At 42.6% G+C, this 16,730-nt stretch overlaps 1 protein-coding gene across 1 annotated transcript in view; it reads right to left on the bottom strand.

The window, feature by feature from the left end:
* LOC115314121 overlaps positions 1-16,321 on the bottom strand; it is a 31,171-nt gene extending 14,850 nt beyond the window's left edge. The window contains exons 1-8 of the mRNA XM_040217653.1: positions 16,222-16,321; positions 12,484-12,596; positions 8,407-8,484; positions 5,486-5,546; positions 3,354-3,552; positions 1,424-1,467; positions 731-839; positions 505-642 (exon numbers count right to left, since the gene is read on the bottom strand). Coding sequence (XP_040073587.1) covers positions 505-642; positions 731-839; positions 1,424-1,467; positions 3,354-3,552; positions 5,486-5,546; positions 8,407-8,484; positions 12,484-12,596; positions 16,222-16,321 — 842 coding nt within the window. The remainder of the gene's footprint in view (positions 1-504; positions 643-730; positions 840-1,423; positions 1,468-3,353; positions 3,553-5,485; positions 5,547-8,406; positions 8,485-12,483; positions 12,597-16,221) is intronic.
* Positions 16,322-16,730: the final 409 nt, after the last annotated feature.

Genomic DNA, 16,730 nt, shown 5'->3' on the forward strand with positions numbered 1-16,730 from the left:
CAACACTACCAACACCGTCGAAATTGAAGTTCTTCCATTAATCTTATTTCCGTTGATGAGAAATCCTTTGCTGACGTCATAGTCAGCATTCGGCCAATCGTGGAAGGCCGACCACAACGACGCTTTCAATCGCGCACGTCGCCAATACAGGAACTCTAGGAAGTGTCGTCGCTAAGCGCTACTAGCGGCGGATGCTGGTACTAGGAATGGCCATCCAGAAATTCATTCTGATTACTTTTGAGTCCTCCCACGTATACTCGTCTGATTATTATTGCTTGCTAATGCTTCTGCTCGTAATCCTCTCGTTGGAAACACCAGCTTTTCCGTGTGCCAAGTGAAATGTTTCGGTAACCGCAGCCTCTCAAGCTTTCGCGTCCTATCTCATAGCGCTACATTCTGGCAAAATATGAGCTTTTGACAATGCGTGTTTATTCTTGTGACGCAATAAAGACGGTTTGAAATTCTCACCCGACGCCGAGTATTTCTTGTGCTTTGCTCGCTTACCTTTTTTTCTTGCAGAACTCAGAAATCCCTTCTTTGCTACAATTTGAAAGTTCAGAGCGGCTCCCACCGGTCATATTTGAAAGTAAGTAGCCACCTTGACTCTTACAGCCCGTTTCATCATCTTTCCTTGCTCCCAGTCTTAAAATAGATGACACAAACTCGTCAAACGCGATCAACCTTTCTTTCTCACATGAAGGATAAACTCTCAGGACCAGGTTGTACTTACATAAGCGCCAGCTGCAACGCCGCACTTCTAACGCCGTTGAACGTCTTACCGTCATCGTGGACAACACCCACACTGGAGTTTGTACAGAGTGACTCGGATGGAGGAAGTCCTGTAAGAATGCAAAGTGGTATTTGTGTTCTGGTAACACCCTCAAACAAGATAACGACAAACGATCATAAAAGCCACTTAATGAAAGAGATAATAGAAGCTGGCGTTAATATAAATACTCTAGGTTTCTGCTGCTTGAACTCGAGCGTTTAGATACCGATTCTTTCGCTAAATAAATGACGATGTATGACTTTCTGCAATGTGCTTCTGTTTCTTATGCATGTTTCCTTATTTTTGGCTAAGGTTAGGACTAAAAACAAAATTGCGGTGTTTTGTCGGCAGGAACATTACCAAGTCCCTTGCACGATAATCTGAAATAAAACTGTCAAAGTTACCATTAAAGTTTGCTCTGATATAGGCCTGTTAACACAATCTACAGGCAAGGGACTTAAAGCTTTGAAGGAAAACTGTTTAAAAGGCCCCCAGTATGTGTATACTATATTATTAAATTTTGGGTAATATCGCAGACTGAAGAAATAATATGTATCTAGTTTCTAGAGCACAATTTTTATATTGCTTTGACGGGTGTGCGAGATGCCAGACGAGGCGAACGAAAAATATTCTTATGTGCAAATGAATGCTCACCTTTCCACTCCTCGTTTGTGCCAACTTCCAGGTGTACACAATGGCTAAGACCAAGAAATATTCAGATTTGAATTACTATAATAAACAACTGTTGAGTGACAAAAGTAATCCCTGGTGAAGGGGAACAAGAGGGAGAAAGGACAAACACAAACCTCCAAACACAGCTAGGTGACCAGTGCACGACAGAAAAAATCCGCCTGGTTTGGGTATCGAACCCGGGACCTCTCCATATCCAGTGGAGCGCTCTACCAACTGAGCTAACCAGGGGTAAGACGCCTGTAGAGCAAACAGGTTTTATCTGATAAAACCTGTTTGCTGTACTGACGTCTAGTCCCTGGTTAGCTCAGTTGGTAAAGCTCTCCACTGGAAATGGAGAGGTCCCGGGTTTGATACCCGAACCAGGCGGATTCTTTCTGTCGTGCACTGGTCACCTAGCTGTGTTTGGAGATTTGTGTTTGTCGTTTGTCCCACTCGTTCCCCTTTTCGAGGGATTATTTTCGTAATTCTTGTCCAGGTCGCTTGCACCTTTGCACTTAATTGCATTATAATCAAAACTCATATGTTCCTGATATCGGCGTTGCAAGACTAAATCATATCTTGCGTTCCCCCGGTTGATATGACTTACGTATCCCGCTTCATGCAGCGAACTGTGCACACTTAACACCTGCTACCCCAAAATTTTCAAATGTTATTTTCGGAACGTTCTCTCAAAGTTTTCAGGACTATATTAAGTTGAGTCATTGTGGATAACGTGTTTTGAGACATTACTGACAATTTGTCAGTGCTCAAGTAAACTTTGCGATACATTCTGTCTCAGTTTATTTATACCAGCTTTCTTCTCCAACGTCGTAATATAATTTTATCGAAATCAGGTTAGAAAAGTGACTCTTGCAAAACTAATTTCAACTCCAGAAAGTAAACCAATGAAGCAAAATTGGATTTTAAATTTATTAACTCACACGCCCCAGGCTGGCAGCTATAGGTTGTTTGCACATGACGTCAATCCGCCATTTTGTTGTTAGTTTGCTTTTTCAAACAAATTTACTACATTGAAGGATTACATCGTAACCGGTTGAAATTATATCAGCGGTGCTCTACGCATTTGAGAAGGCATGTAAATTCTTGAAATGCTCGAGTTTGGCACGCCAGAGAAGTCGCAACAACAAAATGGTGGACGAAATTACGTCAGTGAAAACACCCTATACCGGGTGTTTGGGGGCGAGGATAAACTTTTTTTTTTTTTACCACAAAATGAACTACACGTCGATGATTGCGCATTATCCACCTAGATGTAGCGCTGCGGTTTGAGATCAGACGCCGGAGTTCCAGGGCTTACCGTTATCCGATTCAAAAGTCATAAAACATTTCCCAAATGTTCAATGAAAAAAAAGAAAAAAAAAGGGGTACGTTTTTGATAGCAGGCGCCATTCCTATGTATTCGCGGCTTTGTTGGCCGCCATTCTCTCAATGAAACTTTCCGAAAATCGATTTATAAGTTTTTAATATATTACAAAAGTTGTAATCGATTTTACAATCACGCTATAAAGTAACGGTAAGTTTTGGAACCTTGGCATCTGATTTCAACCGCTTCAACTATATTTGGGCCGATACAGAGCTCTCAGCGACGCATTGCGAATTTTTGCGGTTGGAAAAACAAGATTTTCTTTTCTTTTCAAACGTCCGGTATTTTTATGCTACGGAAACAGCCTCAAGTAAGTTAATTTCTAGATATAATCGTCAACCCCGTCAGAACAAAGCAGTGGTGACAAGCTCTTTTTTTTATAGCTATACCCCAAAAACTGCACGTCACACAGAATGTAACAGTGTATGATTAACACAATAAAGCGTACAAAATAGTTTCATAGAGAGAGAAAGAGAAAAAAATAAATAAGAGAATCCTCGAATGAGTGGTAATTTATCTTAGTCTTACCCAGTCACAAAAAAGACGACGTCCGCTCCCTCGTAAACGTTCCCCTGAGTTGCAACGTGGTATTTAAACTTTTTCATTGTTACCGATCCATTTCGGCAGGGCTTGTATGGTGTTATGGTTTTGTCAATTTCTTCAGACTCCTCTTGTTCCTCGTCTTCCTCATCGCTTGCGTCATTGCGTGACTCTACACTTTCTTCGTCTGTTATAGACATATACAAGTTACTCTAAAAATGTTATTAAGTTAAGTTACTGAGTATTAGCCTTATAAGTAATTTGAATTGAGTAGAAATTACTCAAATGGAGAGTAATTGAGTAAATAAATAAATAAATAAATAAATAAATTACCAACTGCCGTAAAAAGTAGCGAATTGCTTTTGAAGTTACTTTTGTATTTTTTATGCTAACAAGGAAGTACATAGGTTTTGATCCTTTAGCGAAATTCTGCTAGCCGAATATAAAGCGGCTTGTGTTTTCACAGAAATGCCTTAATAGCTGGTTTTGCCACCGCTTGCCTAATTGCTTTGCTCTTGTTTTTCTTTTTGGTCAATGATGCTCTGCGGATGTATATTTTCTCCTTTGAGCTTTAGCACCGCCTGAGCTTAATTATGCAGACAGTGTTTGCTTGTTTACAGTGTTGCGTAAAGTACGTCTCAAAACTACTTTTAAGTACAAAGTAAATGAGAGGTTATGTACTTCAAATTAAGTAGTAAGTACACCGGCCGCAATGTATACTTGAACCAAATTAGTATAGATACAATGTGCTTGCAAAGTAAAGTAGCAGTACTTTTTTAACACAATCTTTCAGAATGCCCTTTCATCACATACATAGCGTTTTTTCTTTTCAACTGGTATGCATTTCTCCAGAGGTAATTGGAGGTGCATCAGTTATTTTTTTTTTCGAAAATGGTGGCAAATAATATGTCACCACAGAATAATTGTTTTATTCTCGCTCAAGAACTTTTTAACAAAATCAACTTATAAGACACTGTTATGTTCACTTCAGTTTCGATATAACTTTCTTCCTTCATTCTTGTCGTTCCTTCTATTTTTTTGTTCTTCTTTACTGTGGGCTGTTCTTTCTAGGCGTGCAATCTGTAGCAGCGTCTCCCGAACACCTGCGACGCTGTCGAACGGCACGCGCCAAGAGCACCCGCTCTGCTGCACGCGCTCCACTCTTTGCTTCGTTGTTTTCTTCTCTTTTTCTGCTCCGATAATTAAGAACAGTTCTATCATCCGCTCTGTCGTAGTGAGCGTCCTTGAGGCGAATGCGAGAGGAACCTATTTGTATCGGTCCTATTGGCGACGTGAGTGATCGAAAGCGTCGCTGTGGTCGGCCTACCACAATTGGCTGAATGCTGACTATGACGTCAACAAAGGATGTTTCATCGACGGAAATAAGAGGAAAGTAAGAACTTCAATTTTGACGGTGTTGGAAGTGTTGATTTGAGAGCGCTATGATTTCAGGCTTTTACCCTGCACATTACAAATACCATCGAACTTGTTGTTCACAAGGTAATGACGTCACGAAAGGTAACCAAACGATGGCGCCACCGAAACATCTCGCCGCTAATAGGAGGTATTCATTGGACGCTATATTTGAGGGCGATGTTTAGAGCGCATGCTCAGAACGAGCTCACATTAATAGCCTGCTAAGACCGGCAACCTTGATGGTGCTAAATGCAGGCTCCGAAAGAACTGCGGAAGCTCGCCGTCAGCACGCGCTCAGCAGCAGCGCACACGGATATGGCCGCCAGTGAATACTCCCTATAGCCGCCGTTACTTCACTCAGAAAAATGACCAGATGACGTCTCGAAAGACAACACAAATGAAAATTTTAGGGGTGTCGAACCTTTCAGATTTTTAGCCCCCTCCCCCCTAGCCTACGCCACATCTTTCCCCCTCTTTGCAAATATCAGCTGATCTGACATATCTCTTTTGTGCAGGAACGTTTGTTTATAAGCAAACCTACCACTAAAATTCGAAAGTAATTTGCAATTTGAGTAAAAGTTACTCCGAAAAGTAAGTGAATTAAACTACTAATCCCCGAAATCCAAATGTAATTGAAAGGTACAAAACTACCCAGAAAAGCAGTTAAACTACAGTAACTTGAGTAGTGTAGGTGAACTACGTACAAGTCTGGTCTGTTGTGGTTTCCTCGCTTACTTCGTCCTCGTCTGGTTCATGATCCATATCCTAAAAAAAAAAACAAAAAAAAACACGAAAATAATAATTTTTGGACGGATGATCTGCAACTTTCTGTAGCAGGTTTTTCGCGAAACAGGTTTCCAGCAACAGGGTTTAAAGCGGATACATCCATTTTACCGAAGCTCAGTTTGGCGAACGCCGGTTTACAGACCCCCGTTTATCGAATCCCTTCATAGATTAACTCATATCAGAGAAAATGGCGACGAGCCTGCTTTCAACAAATTTGTATTTATAAAAAAAAAACAAAAAAAACAACTAAATTTACCAAGCTCGGCTACTCATTTTAAGGTTGGCACGTTGGGTCGCTTTGTCTTTGCCGACGGTGAAGCCGAGCTGCAGTCAGCGAACCAGTTGCATAGAGAAAGGGTGAAAAAAATTATAATTTTTTAAAATAAAATGAACTGGATTTTTTTATTTAAATTATTCGATTTATTTTGTATAAATCGCATTAATTTGATTTAAATCCCTAGCTGGAAGTTAGTGACTTATTATCACTGCATGTATCACACGCAAGATTGATTTTTCAGTACGTCCGATCACTGATAACAATGCAGAATAAAAAAAACTACTGTAAATTTGATGTATAGCTTAACTACTTTACATTTCTGTAATTCCCCATATTACAACAGCTTGCTTTTTTTAGTTAGCTAAAAAGCTTTCTTTAGTTTTCTTGGTCGTTCTGATTTGCTTGCAATAAGACATTACTTTCCTCATTTTTGTTCCCGTCTTTCGCGTTCTGATTTGGCTTGCAATAGAACGTTAGGTAGCTGACGAAAGAAGTGGAAGGCAGAAAGAAAGCTCAATGCTCCGATTTGATCAGAATACACTGCTTTCTGTTCGTGCTCAGCCTGATATAAATCTTTATTTCTTGACGTTTTTAATATTATTTTAGTTCAAAACTAGTACAAAGCACGGAGAGCGAAAGCTGGCACTGCAGAGCCCAGGATCCTGAGTTCAATCCCCACCCCTGCCCGTTTCGATCTCGATGAGCATCGTACCGGCGTGCGGTCGTCTATCACTACTGCATGGTACACTTTAAAGACCCCAGGATAGCGGCTGTACTGCACTGGCTAAATGTCTCATCTACAGCTGGGAGACTCGTCACCCGTTGAGGCAGACCACCGTTCTAGGCTGTAGAAATATAAACACAACCCAATTTTTTTCTCCGACTACGATTGTCTGCAAAACCAGACTGGAAGTGGTGGTAGCTGTTCTCAGCAGAGAAGCGCGTAAGAAGAACCTTGGAAAAAATTCTGTATATGATGGATAAGGCAGTAATGCGTCTAAAGGCTAAGGCATCTGATGCGTTAGCCACTTTAGGAATGAAACTGGACGAGACACTTTAAGCTCGCCTGGGATGTTCCTAAATTAAAGCCAGTTATTAAAAAAAAAACAACTTCAGCTAGAACAACTCGGTGAATCTTACGTATTTCAGACAAGGAAAGGCCATCCGGCCCCGATGCCGTATCTGACGAAAAATATGAAAGTGATGAGGTAATTTCTTATGCAGAAAAGAACTACACCTCTACAGTCGTTTAAAGACTGCAAGCTAAGCACTCACTCACGGGCTGTGACTCACTCGAAAACAGTGAATAAAAAGTAGAGTGCAGGCGCCCTAGGAGACAAGAACCTAACGTCTTTCCCATAAGGAGTTCGTCAGCCACTACTTTTGGACCTAACTTGTAAAGTCTCATGTGCTCTTTAAACGTTAAATAACCTATTTGTTTATTTTTTAATTCGCCAGCAAGTGGAACTGACTAAGGTGAACGTTAAACATGTTTTCGATGATGGACATTGAGCACTTCCATGAGGTTACGCAAGTCCTCGTAATCGAAATGAGTTACTGTTAAAGCTGATATGAAATCTTCCACTATACAGAAAAAATCCGCAGACTGCTGGCGGAACTCGTCTGTGAATAACTCCATAAGCGACGTTGAAGGTGGACTATCCTCGTGATAAGCTGTGTGATAACAGGGTGTCAACCTCTCTTTTAATTCTCTCTCTCTCTCTCTCTCAAATTTCCTTATATCTTATGGTTTCCTTGCCTGATTGATACTCAGGCAAGACTCCTATATCTTCGGTAGTCCATACCTGATAAACCTCGACTGTTCTTCAGGCCCTGAGCACCTACACAGGTGACTTGAGGAGGTCAAGGCGTGATCTCTCGAAACTCGAACAGCGATTTGCCCGCACCATCAGTGCATCCGCGTCCCTCTTTGTTCAAGCGCCTGGCCTATGTAATCCCTTGCCAGGTGCTGCTCGCCAGGCCCCTTTTGTGGACGAATTCAAAGACCTGGTGCGGAATCACCAGTAGCCCAATCTCTTCACTGCATTGTAAAGATCTCACCCCTGCCTATATAATGAGCATTATCTGCCCAGATTTCAGCCTTTTGATTGCCTCAGGCTCTTGGCCTTACGGAAGTTTGAGTCAATAAAAACTTTTGAACCTTTGAACATTTGCTCTGATACACAAAACAAGGTGTGCACGCCAAGGGCCCGCACCTTGGTGGTCAACGGTGTGCGTGCAGCGTCGCCCAGCGGCCACACAAGGAAACTTCCTTGTTTTTTTGTTTTTTTCTTCTCTATCACTTTTTATGTCTTTGGGCAGTAACGTTTGTCTTTATGCAAACCGAATTTCCCGAGAAATATGGGGTACTTTAGATTACTCGAATCGTCGGCTGGGGAGTGCGTGATGCCCCAACGTATTCCCCAACTTCAACGTTGGCTGAGACTTGCTCGAAGATGTGCCGCCAAGAAAAAGGGCACATCATATTATAATAATGCAATTAATGCAAAGGTGCAAGCGAGCTGGTGCAAGCAAGTTATCGTTGGCACAGAATTTACTTACTTTTTCTGGGCCTTCAGTAGCCGCGTGCAACGTCAGTTTTATTTCAAGCTTTTCGATGTCTTGGAACCACAACTCTACCTAGAAATCAAGATATTTGCAATCACTCACATATACTTATGCTGGTTCGATCGAATAAAAGCGAAAACAAGAACATCGGGGTTAATTTATTTACACTTTACCCACGCATTCGAACAAATAACTTCAGGTTATTACCACTAGACAAGAAAAGTTAACAAAAACTCGTAACGTCTACTTTCTGTTTCTGTAATTGTCTCCATGAAATTTTTCAGAAGACGGATGGCTGATTGAAGATTAATTTTATTAATTGTGCATTGTAGAAAGGAGTATTTTTTTGGTATATTGACGCTCGTAGTGGGCAGATCAGATGTCGTCAACCGCTCCGTCCCCATAAAGAACCTATCTAAAGTGCATTGTTTTATATCAACTGAGTGTAGTTCTATGCAACAAACTTATTTTGCTCTATGCTACTAATTCAAGGTATTGCTGGCCACCAGTGATATTGTTAGGTATCGGAAGCTGCTCAGCGCACATTAGTAAAGCTTTTCATGAGATTAGCGTACTTGTGGTTGTATTTTAAACTGCATTAAGCTAACAATTTGGGCCAGTTATTTCATGATCACCTAAAAAAGCACAAAAAATACAAGGACGAGGAAGTAGACAAATCTATATATATGTATTTACTTTGTATTTTGTATTTTACTTGGCTACTTTTTCGCTGCTTACTGACGCACGCGTTTTTCTACTCTAGCTGAACGCAAACGTGCATGAGATACGAACTGATATCAGTGCGTCGTTACGAAGCCTTGTCTTTTGACGTTGTCGAGTTGTTGTGCTTAATTCCTTGTTCTGGAGGCTCGTTAATATAGACCCCTTTCGAAAGTCTGCCCTCTATTGGAAGCTGAGGAATCCCTGAATGATGACCGACACCGATGACGCAGCGCAACCACCGCTACGCAAGGATGGATGCAGACACGCAGTACCAACACCTCCTAGACAGCTTTAAAGCCATGTGACGTCACGTCCGGGGTTCCCGCACAAGCGCTGTTGGATGCAAGTGCCGCGCCAGCGTTCGCGGGGAACTATGATAGGAAACGAGCCCCACGCGAACGCTGACGTGGCACTCGCATCCAATCAGCGTCCGTGCGGGACCCCCGAAGTAACGTCATGTGACGTAACGCGCAGGCTTTGCTGTTTATACTTCGTTTCACCTTAGGTCCGAGCGCGACTTATGTTATATGAGCCGAAGGGCCAATCAAACAGCGAAAGAGGCACAACGTCATGGCGTGCTCTCTGCAGTTGATAGGACCAGCCGGCATTCGCCGTCTCTCCATGCGTGCTCCTCCGCCGGCTTGTCTTATCAAGCGCAGAAAGCACGCCATGACGCTGCGCTTTTTGCTCTGTTTGATTGGTCCTTTGGCTCATAACACCGGCCGCGCTCGTACCTAAGGTGAAACGAAGTATAGGAGGTGTTGGCAGTACCAAATGCGCAATGTCACTGCGCCCGTTGTTTTCCAGTGCGTACGTTATCATTGGCTAAACCAATCAAGCGCAAGCGTCCAGCGAGACCTTATGGACTTGATTTGTGCGTTTGGGTTTGCGTTTTTTCTAGTTTCAGATATGCACGTTCATCGATGTAGACTAGCTGCTCCACCATTGTGCAGTGGTTCCGACCTTCTAAGATCCGGCACGTGACTTTCGAAAAGGGTCTATTGACATTGCATGAACTGCCTGTATCTCTGAAGAACGAAGGCGACGTTGATAGACCACGTCTAAGTTCTCTCGCCAACTATTTTATTTTTAGCAGCTCTCGTGGAAATATCTGGGTGGTGTTGCACAAACACGGTGTCACGCGACTCGACGTCACGCCAACCCATTAAACTACATGACCATGATCATGGTGTCACTTGACCAGCAGTGTTGAGTCATGGCGTCGCGTCACGTAACGTTAAATGTGACGTAACAGTGTCATCTTGCGTCATAATGTCATGTCATGGTGTCACGTGACAACCGTGATGCCGATAACGTTAGGTGAACACTGTCTCAAAAAATGTAGTGGTACACAGTCCACTCAAATTTAGCAGAGGCCCGTTCACACATTCGCGTGTGCTTTGGACCGAGTTCTTCTGGTTTCTCACGACGCAAGAACACACAGGCACGCTGGAGCCATCTCCAGCGTGCCTGAGTGACATGCTAGGTTCCTAGCATGTCACTCAATTTTGTTTTTAGCTTTATGACTCTTATTTGTGTGCCTGGAAATAAATTTTCTAAACCGAAACAAACATGTGAACATGACGTCGAGGAACACTGTCGGTGTCGGTAGGATTTTGTTGACTCTCAGCGCGGTTCCCGCGGTTGGATATTGGGTACTTGCGCGATACCACAATGATACGGTACTACCGGTTTGTAAATTTCACCAGGACCCGCCGGAATCCATGTTGGAGGCATTCGTCGCTGTTGTGCTATGTTTTGTGTGCTTTGAGGCCGTGTTTGCACTGTATTCTGTCCGCTCACTTGAGGCTTAAAATAGTCGGTTGCGCCCTAATTAATTTTTCCAGCCGTAAAAGTCGGCGAAAACGGAGCTACGTCCAGCAGTATTTTTTTTTCTTGTAGAATTCCGGAAATCGTTAGAAACCACAACAAGGCGACGCTGGAGCAATCGGTTTTCCGGCGTGATGAATGACCCCGACGAATATGCCGGCACAACCTCGACCAGGCGGGTAAAGACGGGAGCAGAACGCTGCAAATCCTCGGCACAAACATCTCCGGTCCCGAGACAAAAAACGAGAAAGAAAGTGAGAAAAGAGCAGAGAAAGAAAGCAGACGAAGAGTTAGGTTTCCTCTTTTCGCCTCGAAAGGTTGAAGTTGCTCGAGCGCTTGTCAACTTCATTTAATTCTGTCGATCCGTGATTCTGGTCGGTGTTTTTTTTTTGTTTTTTTTTTCCAAAGTAAGAAAGAAAATGACAAGGTACAAACCTTACGGGAGATGTTTTTCTGCTTCTTTGTGCATATAAAGGCGTCGCCGGCGATATGGGCTCATCGAGACCGGCAACTTGGGCCGCTGATGTCCTCTCCCCGCCTTTCCGACGCGGCCAAATGCATGGGACCTTTCACTCTAGATTATTATACGATCTCCCCAGAAAAACTTCGCAGCCAAAGTAAAGGTTTGTGGACTGCACTTTGTGTCAGGTGAGGAACCTCTTTGCGATTGACTAGGGCAAGAAAATATTCTTAGATGCGGTTATACAAAGACGGATCTACACTCTACTGTACTACTACTAAGACGCCGAATGTCTCCAACATGGGCCCAAGGCAGTGATAGCAGACAACAATGTGGGTTTCCATTTCGAGTCCAACCGGAAGTGACGTCAGGTGCAAGATGCCTTTCATGCGCGGCGGTCTGTGAACTCGAAAAATGAACGACAACGTCGCGCTCCCAGAACGTGTTGCTCCCGTTCAGCGACCTCACGCCGACGGAACGGGAGATGCTTCTCAGGACGCGAAACTCGGGATTGGCACCTTTACGAGGGCACCCCAGGCTTGTCGACGAGACCTCGGTCGCCGCCTCTAAAGGGGTGTCCAAACAGGACACTACAAAACTCTCCCGACCCTCCGCCCGTTTCGCCGACGCCGCCGCAACGCCAAGAGCGCGTCATTCGTTTGAGGCAATCGCCTGACGAGAAGCCCGTTGTCGCCATGCTTCAACGTCACGCAGATCTTTAGTTCACGTTTCTGACGTCGTTTCGGGGGTCTCTGGCTTCGTTCGGTGCGATTATTACCCTACCTGTTTAATTGATTGGTGCAGCACCCAAACGTCTGTTCGACGTAGAACTTGGTCAACAGCGTCCGAGACCGGGCCCTGACTCCCACTCCAATCCTCAAATAAAACTTCCAAATTGCCTTCATGACCTTTTTATGCTGTCGCGGTGAATCTAGTCATTGAGTGTTTTAATAAATTATAATAACGAATCGAGATCTTTGTTATAGATATGGGATTTTTTTAAAATAGTAATTATGGGTAAGGCAACGCAATCAATGAGAAATATAAAACTAACGTACGATGTTTAGAAACGTAGTAAAGTAGTCGAGGTATCTTCCATTTTCTCTGAACTTCGAAATATTTTCGAATTTTCGGTCGTAGACGATTTGTACAGCCAGATTCAGCTTGGTTTCTAGAAGAGACGTGTAAACAACATTGAAAGTGAATTCGTAAGAACGCAGAGCAGGTGTTGCTTCCGACCGGAAGTTTGAGACTGAAGGGAATAAAATGAAAGGGTAGACGACATAAAAGAAAAACAAGTACAGTAAAAAAAAAAAAAAGTGAAACGTTTGAAAATGAAGATAAGAACAGTCAGAAATGAATAAAACACAATATTTCACCCGATAGGCGTAATTGACCAGCACCCTTTGTGCTTTCCGTGTGCTTCCGAATCAATTGTGATTGAGTTTGAGATTTCTATGCTTTCCATTATGTGCTAATTTTTATTCAGATTATACTGTAAAGATAAACGACTTCATTTCTTGTCTCTTTTTTTTTTTACTTGAAAAATGTCGCGAAAGTTTTATCCCGTGAACATAGCACCTCCACGGTCACGAGTTACGGCATGTCACTCCAAACCCCTAAATTTCGTGGTCGCAAAATATTCCCAAAACACGCTGTACTAAATTCGCGCAGTATTGAGCCCGCGAAAATTAAGAAGTGTACACTATTCAGTGTGGGATTCTGGGTACGTATCTACATCAATCTTCCTGGATTTTCTCTGCACTCCCCGGCGGCAGTCATGTATTACCGTTTATTTTTGATTCCTTATGTTTTTGGCATCATAACATTATAACATCAAACCTTATCTAAAGAGCTGGGACGGAACTATATCTTCTGGTTGCAACGGAACCTTATTGAAGTGCCTTTGGTGCAGGCATGGATTTGTTACAATTGCCTCTTTAAAAAAAAGACAAAAAAGAAAAACGATATTTGGGTTTCTTATTTTTACCACGTTAGCTGTTATGCGCCTTTCGGGTGAAATTTGCCAGCGTTGGTACGCAAAATACCCGCTATCGCTCTTCATGGTCGTCACCCCTCGCACAACCAAGTCGTCTATTGAAGAAAATGATAACACTTCCCCTCCCCCCCCCCCCCCCCCCCCAAACCAAAAAAAAGGAGAGAGAAAAAAAAAAGAAACATTGTCATTCTGACTCAGTCCTACTCCTTAGTCCGAGGAGTAGGACTGGCAAGCGCGCCGTGTTGAGCAAAGTTCCTAGACGGAGGGCCGCAAAGACACGAGAGCTGCAGCACCCAGATAATCGCCAGTGAAAAATTCGGGCGTATTTTACGCCTCTAATAACACCAATCTCCGACAAATATTCTAAAAAAAAAAAAAAAAGGATCCTAAAGAGAAAATTTTAAAACAATTTGTAACAAATTGCAAGACAATTCTGTTACACGTGAATACTTGCGGTATCGCTTCCGAACTTTACCGAGCCCGGCGCCTACGCTCACGCCGCTTTTCATCACATAACACCTGACATATAAACTTGATAGCAGTTTCTGGAATGAAGACACTGCCGCTAGTCTGTTTATTTTTTTTATTTACTTTTTCTCGCCTACCTCTGTGGTCACGTGGCCTTCCCTATCAGCCAATCTGCATCAGGCTTAGCGGCTTCACCTTTATCTCGGCCTCCGCCCCCCCCCCCCCCCCCCCCCTTCAATTTCGGGCTTCATCGAAATCTGAACACCCGACTGACTCGACAGAGAACGTTTCACGCTAAAAGCAAATCTCATCAAGCACTTCTCTCAACAAAGCAGCAGCTGTCACTGTCAATAGCAGCACGTACACTTTGTATGGTGGTTTACAAAGTTGTGTAGCGAATAGCTTTTCACAAGACTATGATTTAAGAACGCAATTGGCAATTGGTATCTCAGGCACAGCTTTGCTGTGCCTGAGATACCGCCTGTTCAGGTTTCATCCGAATACACCGGTTTCATCCCAATACAACTCTAAGGATGCCACACCACGATTTTAATTGATCGATTTACCTGAAATTACAATTTTTCATGACTTAAATAGTTTCGTCTTAACAACTTGGAGGATCTGGTTCAGATCGCAAAGAGCTCAGTCAAAATATCCTCTTCGTGTGGAACAAATATGGTTTGGCGGCAGGTTCCTGTTTATTACTAGGGCTGGGCGTCGATTAAAAAGTTTTACCCGATTCATCTCCACCCTTTAATTGATGCATTATTCGGTTAATTGGTTTCATTAATTCCCACGCGTAATAGTTTTAAGAAGTAAAAATTAAATGTTTTGCCTTTGCTGAATGTGCAACAAACTGCGCGTACAATTTCGGATTTTAAATCAACCTTCATGTGTGGTAGAGGTTCATTGATATTCCCCGGCAATAGCGAAATCCTCGGATTGATCACAATCGTACCGTCCGCTCAAAACGGACACCTGCACGATGTTGAAGTGGATGGGCCACGTGTAACCTTCTCCACTTGTTTGGAGTTACAAATATCGCCCCTAGAGTTTACTTGAGGTGGTGAAAACTCCAAAAGTTTGCCTTCATACAGGTGTATTTGTCCACGTCTGCGTGGTAAAAGCGTTGAACTTTGACGTTTTTTGTTAATCGCGATTAAAGCATTAATCGATGAATCGGTGGGTTAATCCCTCAAGTGGCCAGTCATTTTTAATACGCCCTTTTTAATTCTGTGGGCGACTTTATTTACAACTTTCTTGCAGCCAAGACATTGTTTTTTGACATTTAATTCAAGTTAACACTATAATAGTACTTGGATTTATATTAATTTAGATAAATGCAACACTTCTGCTCGCTAGCTACATATTTTGTTATTATAGGTTTTTAAGTATTTTTGTGAAAAACATATTTTATGAGCACGCTCTATGCACTATAATAAAGCTCAGGTTTATAGATCCGCATTCATAGTTCTTTGATTTCATAATATTAACACTAACTATTTGTTTGGTTACATCAATTAAGAACTAGGCAAAATTACTCTGCGTACAGCAAGGTTGCAATCTTGAAAAGGTATATATACATATTAAAACTAAGCTTTTTACATTTTGCCCCCCCCCCCCCCCAAAAAAAAAAAAAAGAAAAAAAAAAGAAAAGAAATTAGTTCGTTACTTAATATTTCACAATGTAGCACTTCACATTTCTGTTTGCTTTTGGACGGGGGGATCGGTGGCCGAGTGGGCCACTCGGTCACCGATTGAACCCAGGGATCCCTGCCCGTTTCGATCTGGATGAGCATCGTACCGGCGTGTGGTCGTGCATCACTACTGCGTGATGCCCCTTAAATACCCCAGGCTAGCGGTTGTACTGCACTGGCTAAATTTCTCATATACAGCTGGGAGACAAGTTGCCCATTGAGGCAGACTAAGTTCTAGGCTGTATAAACATACACACACCGTCATTTTTCTTTTTTTTTTCTTTTGGCTTTGAGCTTTTAAGTGTTAGTTATATTCGGCACAGGGAGCTATCGTAAGTATTTTCAAAAACGTAAAGACTCACTTCCCGTGCACCCAAAAAAATCTAACCGAACTATAAAAAATACAGTTTTTTTTTTAGTGTTGATTAGTAAGGTAGAAATATTGTATATAATACCATTCTCACTGGGTAGTCTAAATTTTAGCTTGAAAACAACTCAACATATCCATGATTTTGAGAAGCATATTCTTCCCAAAACCAGGCGATTCTACTTTTAACTAATCTCTGAAGTCACGCGAGGAGGTTTCTTAATATTATATGACCATCTACACAAGAATCCAAGACTAAACTCACCTTGCGATCGGCTCTCTAAGTTAAAACCTTGTGCCACTACGAACTGGCTTACGGTTACTGACAACACAAAAATATTAATTGCCATAGCCACGGGGTTCATTCTTGAGGTAACCGAAAATAAGTTTGTGTAAGCAGACACTTTTGGTGGAAACTAAGTATGTTTCGACAATTATTTCACAACATTCGCAAGTGCTCTAGCCCTGATACCTATATATGCTTTGCCGCAGCTGTGCGTGGGCGTCGCCTTAACCAACCTTCAGCTTTTGTTTCCTCTTATTCTGTTTACTTCATCGCATCACAAACATAGCATGACCACGTTATGCCATTTTCGATTGTACTGTGTGCTTCTCTCCAGCTTTGACCTTTGTGGAGGCTCATGAGCGCCCGTTTCAGTGGCTCGGATTCTCGGCAAGACAACAGAAGTTCAGCACTGGAGGCTGTGATCTGACACGTGTGTTAAGCGTCTATAGAATTCGAGCAGTTATCATATAAGGCAAATAGTAATAAAA

This window comes from Ixodes scapularis, unplaced genomic scaffold (genome assembly GCF_016920785.2).
Source record: "Ixodes scapularis isolate PalLabHiFi unplaced genomic scaffold, ASM1692078v2 PGA_scaffold11__112_contigs__length_91849675, whole genome shotgun sequence".
In the NCBI taxonomy this organism is placed as follows: domain Eukaryota; kingdom Metazoa; phylum Arthropoda; class Arachnida; order Ixodida; family Ixodidae; genus Ixodes; species Ixodes scapularis.